The sequence below is a fragment of the Dermacentor albipictus genome, chromosome 4 (genome assembly GCF_038994185.2).
Source record: "Dermacentor albipictus isolate Rhodes 1998 colony chromosome 4, USDA_Dalb.pri_finalv2, whole genome shotgun sequence".
NCBI classification, from domain to species: Eukaryota; Metazoa; Arthropoda; class Arachnida; order Ixodida; family Ixodidae; genus Dermacentor; species Dermacentor albipictus.
The window spans coordinates 52,753,899-52,765,958 of NC_091824.1; the positions used below are offsets into that span (position 1 = coordinate 52,753,899).

The 12,060-nt window shown below is 45.0% G+C and overlaps 2 protein-coding genes across 23 annotated transcripts in view; one reads left to right on the plus strand and one right to left on the minus strand.

Moving 5' to 3' along the window:
• Positions 1 to 12,060, minus strand: part of LOC135909148 (uncharacterized) — a 758,332-nt gene that overhangs the window by 261,479 nt on the left and 484,793 nt on the right. The gene's annotated exons all lie outside the window — the stretch shown is intronic.
• LOC135909170 (sulfotransferase ssu-1-like) lies at positions 442 to 2,454 on the plus strand. 2 transcript variants are annotated; one of them, XM_070538062.1, is made up of 2 exons: positions 442 to 550; positions 1,035 to 2,454. In XM_070538062.1, the coding sequence occupies exon 2, from the start codon at positions 1,326 to 1,328 to the stop codon at positions 2,277 to 2,279; it is 954 nt and encodes a 317-aa protein (XP_070394163.1). In that variant the 5' UTR covers positions 442 to 550; positions 1,035 to 1,325; the 3' UTR covers positions 2,280 to 2,454. The 2 variants fall into 2 exon arrangements, with proteins under 2 accessions (XP_070394163.1, XP_065297072.1); XM_065441000.2 differs by having other exon boundaries at positions 461 to 550; positions 1,307 to 2,454.

Here is a 12,060-nt window from a genome sequence, read left to right on the forward strand (position 1 = left end):
GAAAACAACGCAACTGACCAAGAAGGACAGGTGAAAGACTGAACGAGGCCGTTACTCTGTATCACAATTTACATACTTCCATGTTTACTTGAATGAAATGTACATACTGAGTCATTATAAAAGGGCTGTGGCACTTTCATATAGGTACTCTACACAAGAGGCTGGTCAGCAAACGTATCTCAGCCCAGGTTGATCTATCTCACGGAGTTCGATGCGCGATAACATATCGCGAGTGCTTTGGAAAGCCTATTATCTACTTACGAGAGCGCTGAACTTGTACCCGATAAACCGTCAACGCGAAATGTGGCAAGAAAACACTCCACTGATGAACACGTGTTCTAGTTCCTGATATTTGTGTCACCGTTGTGGAAGTTACACTGAGCAGCCGCCTGCTCGCTGCTGGCTTGCGGCGCGTCGCAAGGTCTGGCTCGATTGAGTGGCAGATTGCGCGGCGGAGCGAAATTGCAGTTTAGGCCCGTACTGTGAACAGTCTGCCTAGGTGCGCACAATACTGAGTGCAGGAAACCGTGGTAGGTTCTTCATCGTAGAGGTAAGCATTCTTTATATATATATATATATATATATATATATTCATTCGAGCGCTCTTCTGCCCCTATCGAGCTCCTTCTATTATTCTTGTGAAAGTGCATACAAAACTTGTAGCTCAGACTTCGCGCGCCTATAGAAACGTCGGCGACAAAACGGCTTTCGTAATTCCTGAATACGAACCTGCAGGACTCTATTCTTCTCTTCTGTTATGCATGGGTTCTTCTTGCCAGATTTGAGTAGAGAATATCTCGATAACGCCACTTCTCCCTGTTTTAAAGGCAGCAATAAATAAGCGCATAAAAAATAGATAAATAATAAAAAATAAATACTTGTCACTGCGGCAATCGCAGCCATGCCTGATGGTTGCTATAAGCTAGGAAAGCTGGGGAAACCTAAAAGCTAGGAAATGTATATGTATATACCGTAGCACCCACAGCCGTCGACTGCGCAAATTCATTTTCTTTTGTTTTTGGTTTTTTCTCTAGATCTCAAAACAGCGCACGGGGGTGCAGCCCGTGTGTCATGATTCACTGCATCACTCACATGCATCACGTAGCGGAAACCGCGTCCCTCAGCGATATTCTGGACGTTACATTCACATTTACGACCTTCCCCTTTACGATAGCACGATGTTCCCGTGAATCGCCTGAATTGATAGCGCTTTTCTTTGTACTCTATTTTTTTCTTAGACTCGTTTCCGCTGCCCCTTCGGGCTTACGACAGGTGCAATTTAAGGCTCGTATCTTGCTTGTTCCAGCAACACTTACCGGCAAGTGATGGCTGTGGAAGTTAGACCGTGTCCCAACGGGCCACTATACGTCGACGTCGACGGCTTGCGAATCAACAAGCGCTTTTCGCCGACCGTGGTGCGGGATGCCCTGCGTTACAATGCTACGGCGAGCGACAAGTTCCTCTTGTCGTACCCAAAGTGCGGGACCCACTGGGCACAGCAGATCGCTTATCTCATCGACCATCGGGGTGTCCCGCCCGCCGACACTCTGCAGCTTCACATGTACGGACCTTCGCTAGAGAAGTTCGGTGCCGAGACGCTGGCAGAGCTTCCCAACAGAGGTTTGATTCGCACCCACTTACCATACGACTTCGTGCCCAAGCATCCGCAGGCCAAGTACGTGTACGTGTGCCGAAACCCAAAGGACGTCTGCGTGTCCTTCTTCTACCACACGAAAGCGCTACCGGAGTGTGACTTCGTGAATGGCAAGTTCGAAGACTTCTTCGAGATATTTCTTGAAGGTAAAACTGACTTCGGCGACTACTTTGAGCATGTGCTACCATGGTACGAACGCCGCGGAGACGACAACGTGCTGTTCCTGAACTACGAGGACATGAAGAGCGACCCCAGAAAACACGTGCTCGAGATGGCTGCGTTCATGAACAGAGAGCGCTACGACGAGCTTCTCCAGAACGAAAGCATGCTGGCAGATGTGCTCAAATTCAGCAGTGCCGGGTACATGAAAAACCCGGCTTCTGGTGGTCCCAGGCCACACTCGAAAAATTGCATTTCGAAGGCCGACATCCCGAAGATAATGCGGCAGCTGTTTGAAACGCCCGGTGCAATACGGCAAGTCAGTGGTGTTGTTCGTTCTGGGCGCACGGGTGGTTGGAAAGAGCTCTTCACGCCAGCTATGAACGAAAGGATGGAAAGGAAAATACGCGAGAAGTTTTCGCAAACTGATCTAGTTTCTATCTGGAGGCACTATGGCATTCTTTAAGAAATCTTTAGCTCTTTCTTCCCTTTCTCTTGGTTATGAACAAAGCAATATCATTTGTGCAGTTTACTTAATTCAGTCTTATGTGCGATCCTGTTCATTTGTATAAAGAAAATGTACAAAAGACTTTGCCAAACCGATGTTTGACTTTCCTGGGCATTATGACATATTTTGACGCATTTCTCTGTCTTTCATTTTTTTTCTTTAGATTTGTTTGTAAATAAAAACGAAATAATTCTGACGGTTTTGTTTGTTTCTGGCATTTATCTACCACCATGCTACTATAACAACATTTGACCCATCGTGGTTGCTCAGTGGCTATGGTGTTGGGCTGCTGAGCACGAGGTCGCGGGATGGAATCCCGGCCACGGAGGTCGCATTTCGATGCGGTCGAAATGCGAAAACACCCTTGTACTCAGATTTAGGTGCACGTTAAACAACTCCAGGCGGTCAAAATTTCCGAACCCCTCCACTACGGCGTGCCTCATAACCAGAAAGTGGTTTTGGCACGTAAAACCCATATTTTAATTTATGACAACATTGTCGCACTATCAATAGCAATTTACGTGTTGTATTCGGAAATGAGTTTTGGTGCAATTGCTACTTCGTGACAATTAGCATAGCTTCAGCTGAGATTGAAATGCTATAGTTAAGGGATTATTTAGGGATAGTTAAGGGAAATCTTGAAACAGGGACAAATGACCAGATACGCATGAGCACTTGCTGTGTCTCCTGCGTTCTGTTTTTTCCTAAAGTTTTTAGCGCCGCCTAACAACTTGAAATTAATGTAGCTGGCCCTGAAATAAAAAGTGCAAGCTAAATACTAATGCGCAATCATAGGACTCAACAATAAAAGTAAACTTAGCTTCTACAGATCGACAGAAATTTACAACTTGGTAACTATAGAGCACGAACCCTCAAGCTCTAATATTGGGCAGAAACATATGGTGTAGCCAACTTATAACAGAAGTAGTAAAAGCGTATTGCATTTTATCTGAAGATTCATATCCACTGATAAGCTTCGTAAGAATACTATCGAAGAATGCTTCCCTGAAACGATGAAGCAATTGCGGAAGCCTAATCTAGCGGACCGAACATGCGGCATGCATCACGACAGCCAACTGGTCCATGTGAGGCATGCAAATTACTGATAAATTCCGCCTCAGCTCTGCGCGACTTCAAGCACTAGTGAAAGTGCACTCCTCGATGTATTCCTAATATCTTTAGTCCTTTGGTCTAGACAAATACATGGTATATTAAATGGAGCTAAAGCGAAAAATTGGTTGAGCTGCTTTAGCAATTGACCCCTTTATAGAATAACAAAATGGGCTCTTTTACCATGAATGAAGGCTTGGTAAGCCATCAAAAAGAAAAACGAAAGGTGGGAGGCAGTGCCGCATGAATATTTGCAGTAGGTAGCCACAACGTCATAAGTTTTGTCAGTGTTTGTGAAGGCCAGGTTATGTGTTTCGCGGCTACAATGGGCTGAATTGTCCTTTGCTTCTAGAAGAAGCGAAACAAATGTCAACAAGTTATTAAAAAGGTTACTTCTGCACAACGGCTAAAAAAGGCGAAGTTATTGCAGATCTATGACATCACACTGAATTCGGCGAAAAAAGAAAAAAAGGGAATTGCATAACCTTTTCTAGTCGTAAAGAACCTTTTACTGTGAAAGAAAGGAAACTGAAGTATTGTGAATTCAGTTAGTCTAAGCAGAGTTGTGATTTATGATTAAGCAGTTTTGGCTTCTCAAACATTCTACACCTCTCTGTAGGCGATAAACTTTTCAACCGCATCGAAATCGTTGCAAGCGAGAATAACAATAACTTAGAGGGCTCGAGTTTTAGTTTGACAATGAAGTGAGGTCAACAGACAATTAAGGCAAGGTTACCCTCCTCGTTCGCTGTAGAGCGAAGGTGTCTACTCTAATAGCTTTAATGACTTCGGGCAGAATACGAGGGTATATTACGAGCTTTCATTGCTCTCTAAGTTCCACATTACGTGATCTCTGCGGTTAAGAAGATGCCCTACTGCCACCAGCAACTGACCCTGGCTAGCACTTGCAAGTGGTTTTTGTTTCTTTGTTTATCGTTGCGTTTGCTCACACAAAAACAGTAACAAAACTACAAAGTCAAGCTGTTGTACGCGTGTACAGGTACAAAACAAAACGCACGGAAGAACCATTTTCATGGTAGCTCAACTGAAAGTGAATTCTGAGATTTTACGTGCCAAAACCACGATTTTATTAAGAGGCACGCCTAGTGGGGGACTCCGGATTAATTTTGACCACCAAGGTATCTTTAACCCTCAGAATAGGCAATGTAAATACCCAGAAAAAATGTTTCTTTTCTATCTAAATATGCAAAACACATCAAGGATAGCCACAATTAACGCAGACAAAAAATATTTTTCACAATTTTTTTTAGCTATAGGGAGAAAACCCCAGGCAGCAAACTGAAAGTGGGCTTCCCCCTAAGCCACCTAAGGATCCGTTTTCAATTTATATAGACAACCCTCATCATATGTGAAACATAAATGTATATTGCATCTGATTTACATCTCATTCGTGACACCACTGCAGCTGGATATGTGGGATCGACCTGTCTCCTCTGACCTGGCATTCACAAGACAATGATTCGCGTGCCTAGATTGTTCATCCTCGTCCAATGTTCCTGCTCTAAACCAACAAATTACGCTTGGTACCTGTGATATAGTGTGGTCTGAAGACCACACTATATCATTTAGCATTTAGCATTTAGCATTTAGCAAGAAACTCCGTGCTCAATACTGAAACTCGGCAAAGAAAAAATTATTTTTTTGTGAAGTGTTTGCTGCAGGGAACGGTCGGTAATAAATCGTTAACGTGCCCCCAATGCAGGGAACAGGGGCGTTATTGCACTTCGCCACAATCGAAATGTGTCAGCGACGGCTGGGAATTGATCCGGTTATCCAGTGCTTAGCAGCGCAACACTATAGCAGCTAAGAGAGCCCGATGTGCGATTCCTGTGGGTGCGAGGAAACCATCGAGCACCTATTGTGTACCTGCCCCCGCTACGATGTACAACGCCTCTTTCTGCGGGAAACTTAGCACCGACTGGACTTAAGGCCGTTCACCGAGTCAAAGATACTCGGACCATGGCCACATCCGTCACTGGCACGAAAAGCGAATCGTGCATTACTGCAATACTTGAAGTACACCGGTTTAAGAGACCGTTTATAGTGTCCCTGTGCATAGTGTCTCGCCCACACGTACTCACTGCTCACTCTCTCCCTTTCTCCTTTTTCTATTCCCCTTTTCGCCACCCCCAATGTAGGGTAGCAAACCGGATACTCTTCTAGTTGACCTCCCTGCCTTTCATGTCCTTGCTTTCTCTCTCTCTCTCCCACCCCGGTGAGTGCGGCTCAATTGGTTTCTCACATTTCTAAGAAAACTTTGTTTCATGCATGGATGCACAAAAGTGACTGGAGCGCAAATGTATTTTCTCGCACACCGTCAAAATAATGCCTGCAAACTGCTGCCACCCTCAGAATTTATTCCAAGTTGATATGCCTTGCGAAGTCACTAGCTCTAGTTTGTAAATTGCAATGGGCTGTGATGTTTTAGTAATGAGCATAATTAGCGAAATGTTATTAATTAGTCATTAAAACGTTGTATTGAAACGTTGTATTTCTAGAAGTGCGCCATATTCCACAAGTGATTTGGAAAACTGTGGTGAAGCTAAAGAAACGACACCCCATATAGAAGCAAGATTCCCCAGCAATAAGGGTGCGGAAAAGGATGACACCGGGGGCATGGACAAGAGAGCGTACGCATATGATACCGTGAAGAAGTTGTTAGTTCGTAATGTTTCTTATATAATGACCCCATATCACGAGGGAAGTGCAAGAAGTTGGGCTTGCTTTCTCTTGAGTCCATGACCATTACATTGCGTGAAAGTATTCTCACGTGACTATTCAAGGTAGTACACAAATTGACTACTTCGGAGAGGCAGCATCATCGCCACCAGAGTGAACGGCTAACCCAAGAAGGATAAAATGCATGCCTTACTCAATGGGTTAGTGAGCGCCCAGGCATAAGAATTGGCGTACAAGATGAGAACTGAGTTCATACATGACGCTTAATATATACACAGGCACACGCATAGGTCCAATTCCATTCATTCAGTTTTCATTTTTCCGAAGGGTGTGCTAGGGCCCGACCAGCTATCCGATCCTCTATATATATATATATATATATATATATATATATATATATATATATATATAGTTCTTGCCCTTGACGAAACTTGGCGTGACCTCCAAGAATTGAGCGCTGAAGTGACGGCGTTAAAGAGTATATACAAGACCTCATAGTAGGAGACAGTTGATATGTCCTCTCAGCGGTGTAATCTTCCTTCGTGTAACTCTCACATACTTCACTGTCGTTAACACTGCTTCGCCCTTCCGGCGAAACTGCAGCGTCTCTCTATCTCTCTCTTTTTTTTCCTTTTTCTGTGAGTCCGAGTATAAGCGCTCCTGCGCAAGTCTGCTGTTGATTCTGATTTCGAGTGAATCCGGCTTGGCCTCATTTCGGCTATTGCGTGAATTATACAGTGTTCCCCAACTATCACGCACCAAGACTATAAAAAAAGAAGAGCCAGTTGCGTTACTAAAAAAAAAGAACATAGTGCATACTGTATCCTGTACACTGGAGTAGCCGTCAGTAATTATTTCGTTACTGAGATTTAATTCGGTAATTGCAGCTATTTATCTAACCTGAGAAGCACTGTCGTAAGTATCAATGCATCAATGAGGCATTAGTAGGCATCAACAAATGACATCCACCTGCGATGTTTTCAGTGACGCAATAATTGCGTGCATTTTTTTCCGTATGGCAAAGGAACCTCACAACATTAAAAAAATACCACGTGAGTGCGCTACCACGCGCATCCATAAAGCCGCGCCCTCAAATAAGCTGACTGAAAGCAACTGCATTGCTTGTCGCACACCCGAAGAGACAGCGGACCACCTTGATAGTGGTGCGGAAGGAGCACCAACAGCAGCCTTCGCGGCCTCGCAGCTATTCCTTCCTCTCATTTCTACGTCACACTTACTATCTGTCTCTGAAGGCCGGCTCATCACATTGCTAACAAAAGCCCCTTGATAACGTGGCCGAAGCGCCGCTCTGACCTCACACGAAATGTCAAAAGCCATGCAATAGGCGTAGAACGTTTGAAAATTCCGGCTTTGCTCACACCGCATCGAAAGAGCGCGCGCGAAGCTTTACTTTGTGCCAGAAACTTGCTTCAGACCAAAGCGAAATTAAAGTGACCGTTTTATTTTTCCTGCAAGTGTATAAGTGCTGCCAAAGCAGATCCGTGTAAAAAAATAAAAGCAATATAAACAAACCGGGAAGCGACCAACGTGTAGAAAAAAGGTAAAACCGATCCATTCAAGAAAATAAATATTCCCCTCCTAAACGAGCCGAATTGACAACCAGGATGTCTGCACAAAAAAAAAATACATAACATATCAGTGTGCCCTTATTATCTATGAATTCGCAAGCTCTGTTGAACACCACCTGCTTCCCACAGGACGTGTTCGAATAGGTCTTCTTTTATAACTACGCAGTACTATGTCCGTTTATCACATCTTCAGTGGTTTTCTTGATGAGCGACGCCGGAATTCTACGGCAAACATCCGTTATCTTACCTTGAACTAATCTGAAGTCCGTCGTGATCATGCCATCGTCGTCTTCATCATCATCATCATCGTCATCATCATCATCATCATCATCGTCGTCGTCGTCATAAATCATTGTAATACTAATAATCAGCAGCAGCAGCAACCTATTTTATGTGCACTGCAGGACGAAGGCCTGTCCCTGCGATCTTCAATTACCCTTTTCCTGCGCCAACCGATTGCAACTAGCGCCCGCGAATTTCCTAATTTTGTGGCCGAAGCTAGCCTTCCGCCGTCAACTGTGCTTCCGTTCTCTTGGTACCCATTCTGTCTCTCTAATGGTCGAACGGTTATCTAACCTGCGCATTAGATGACCTCCCAGCTCCGTTTTCTTTCTCGTAATGTCAATTAGAACGTCGGATTTACCCGTTTGCTCTCTGATTCAAACCCTTCTCATTCTGTCTATAACGTGATCATGTAACGTGATCTTGATTATGTAAGCACGATGTTTCACGTAACACCAAAGAAACAAATTGGCTGGAGAGATTTCAGGTGATCTAGCCAGGCAATTTACAGGCTGGCTATCTCCAGTCTATTCCTATCTATCCCAATCTATTCCAATCGATTCCGATCTATTGCGCATGAATATCGCATTCAGCCAGTTTCATTCGGGGCTGCTGCTGTGTTGGGTGCCCCATCTTGCTGATACCGCAGACGTGGAACGCGTGACAGCGGGACTTCGTCAAGAAACTCATCCACCACTCCTTGAAGGATTTAGCCCGCGTAACGCTGTCCAGTCAGTGGGTGATCGAAGAAGATGGGACCGATCATAGTACCAGCGTAAATACCGAACAACACATTGAGCGACCACTGGTGCTGGTGCCGATTGCACTTCCCCCAGTGTAAACTGGAGTTCCTTCAATAGTGTGAATTATCCAAAGTTACAAAGGTGTTTCTGCGAAAATTGGCTTATCTGTGCACATGAGGTGACTCAAACATTCTGGCGACTGATCGGCTTTTGTTAGGACCCCAATTCGAGAAATCTAAACGATTCTGCAGGTCCCTATCTTCTAAGCATTGGTGCTGGTTAAAGTGGTATGGGCGAAAGGCCATCATTAATAGTCCTCCAAACTGATGCCTTGGATATTGGTACCTGGGCGGTCACGTCTCACGCACTAGCATTTGCACTAGCACGTTTTACTTCTGCTATATATATATACATATATGTCCGGCCTTCCTCTTCTTACCATGCGCAGCTCCCAAAAGCAAGGATCATGTTTTCCTTCTGCTCATTCAAGAAAGACATGACGAGTGGGACGAAAAAAAGGCACCTTTAAAGCTTAGTACTAACGTTATCAATTCACAGTTGTGGTGATAGTTTTCGTGGCAAAAGAAAAAGAACCATCTGTGCACTTTATCTACGCTAAGACAAGAGATATCAGAGCTTGTTTACAACTAAGAGCAAACGCGATGTGTTACTTCGGCCGGAGTGTGGAGATAAGCTACTAGCTCTATCACGATGTTTTTCTTTATTTCCTTTATTTCGTCCTGGCTAACTCAGAGGGGGCGTGTTCGAGGGCGCTGCTTTACGATGCGGGTGGGAGCACAGTCACGTGGTGTTCTCCTTATGTCCCAGGGTTTGCTTATTTATCAATCGTAAAAAATTAGTACGCAATTACTACTTCACTGAAAATATCACAGTTAGATGTCCCCTTGGTGTGCCTCCAAGTACCTCATTGACACTTTGATCGATAAGATAGCACGTCTCGAGTTAGATAAATAGTTACAATTACCTAATTAGATCTTAGTAACAAGAAAATTACTGGCAGCTACTCCACTGTACTGTAAACAATATGCACTAGCTCTTCTTCGAGTAACGTCTTTCGAGTGGTCTTCTATCTGAAGTATTAGGGTATTTCAGCTTACTGATGATGCCCACGAAACAAAACACCACGTGACAAGCCCGCTTGCACGTCGTGATTGCACTTTTCCCAAACGTTCCACGCCCAAGCAGCCATAGGCGCACTGCCGCTTAAATGCGATAGGACCGTGACGTAGCCGTTGGCTGTGCCAATTACGGCAACGACATGCTCCCCTCGCAACAGTTCGTTATAGCGATAAGCAGACGCAGCGGATATTGAAGGAACATGTCCGTCATTTCGCGATAGCTGTAAAGTGATTGAACCTCCCTAAATAAAAAAAAACACAGTTTTCAGAAGGCCAAGTATTGTAGAATAAGAGTATCCTAAATGGCCAGCCGCCATCTTTCACTGAATTTACGTTTATTTTTCATGCGCTTTCCCAGCACTTTCGCAGCTTTCGTGAAGAGGTCACCTTCTGCAGCGATACAACACTGGGATCTTCTGAGAAGGCTTGCTGTCGCTGCCTTGAGCACCTCCAGTGAAATGCTGTGACAGGCTTCAATTATCTTCTCCTGTAAGGCTTCTTGAGAGGTCGTTTGCGTCGTGTATGCGTGGTTCCTAATATAGCCCCACAAGAAAAAGTCCGGAGAGCTGAGGTCGAGTGACCTTGTCGGCCACAGGACAGGCCCATTTCTCCCTATCCGTTGCCTTGGGAAGGTAACATCAAGCCATGCTCGTGCTGGTTTGCAGCTGTGGGCTGGGGCCCCATCGTGTTGATACCACATTGCGTCCAGCCGGGCTAGTGGCATGTTCGAGAAGAAGTCTTCAACCGGCCCTTTGAGGAACTCCCATACCTATCGCCCGTTAGAGTGTTGTTGTAAAACACTGGGTCAATGACTGTGCTGTCATATATTTCGCACCGAACGTTAAAAGACCACTGATGTTTGTGGCGGGACCTTCCTAGCCAGCGGGGATTTTGCTCACTCCAATAGTGTGCGTTGTGGATATTTACTTGGCAATTTCGGAAAAAGTTGGCCTCGTCAGTCCAGGATACCTTAGTGAGAAAGTCAGAATCCTGCTCCTCCTGAATCAGAATCCAATTCGCAAAGTGGAGTCTCTTTGATGTGACTGCAGATGAGAAGTGTGCAGTCCAGCTGTTTTCAAAGTCCTCCAGGTAGTTGAGTTGGACACACCTAGCAGTGCACCACGCTGCACGTGTTAGCGTCTGGATTCGCCGCCATGAAAGAAAAAATGTTGGAGCGAACACCATTATTTATGACTGAAGCTCTCTGCCTCTTTGTTGTGGAGCTGCGGGCTTGCTTCAGCGACTCATAGGTGTTGAATATTGTCATCGAGCTCGGTCTCGTACCACGGTGCCAGCTTGCCAGCTTCAAAATATTCTTGCAACCTGCCGTTTCTGTCCGCTTGCAGCTCCTGGGAGAAGGATCATTTCTACTTTTTCCTGATTGGAAAAAGAACAAAAATTGGGCCATAATTAAAAAAAAATAAATTATGGTGTTTTCCTTGCCAAAACCACTTTCTGATTATGAGGCACGCCGTAGTGGGGGACTCCGGAAATTTCGGCCACCTGGGGTTCTTTAACGTGCACCTAAATCTAAGTACATGGGTGTTTACGCATTTCGCCCCCATCGAAATGCGGCCGCCGTGGCCGGGTTTCGATCCCGCGACCTCGTGCTCAGCAGCCCAACACCAACGCCACTGAGCAACCACGGCGGGTAATCGGGTCATAATTCGAGGCATGAGTTTTACAGCCAGACTGAAATACAGGAGAAACATAAGCAGTTTTCCACACATGAGAGAGAGTGGAAGTATTCAACGAGTTATGAAATGTAGATGTCAGTACTGCGATAAATACACTGCGTCCAGCTTTTGTTATTCCTAATGGGATGCCATCAGGCCTGCCGGATAGCGAGGGCTTCAAGCGCCTAAGACAATCACTGATGAACTTATCACCAAAGAACACAGCACTCGGTGCAATAACCGTCGGGTGCTTCTTACTGACACCAGTTTTAAAACATGAAGTTTTACTCATATACAACAATGAGAAATGGGCCGCAAAACAGTGCGTGACTGCGTTGACTTCGATTCCGCTAGAGTCGAGTAGGCAAAAGCCGTCTCCATGTTGGATAGAGCACTTGCGGATATACTTAAAGCTTTCTACTGGCCGGTCAGTTGCGCTCTTTTCTGAGAATTCAAATATGAGTCATGATCTCGCTCATAGAGGCGTTTGTACAGAGCCC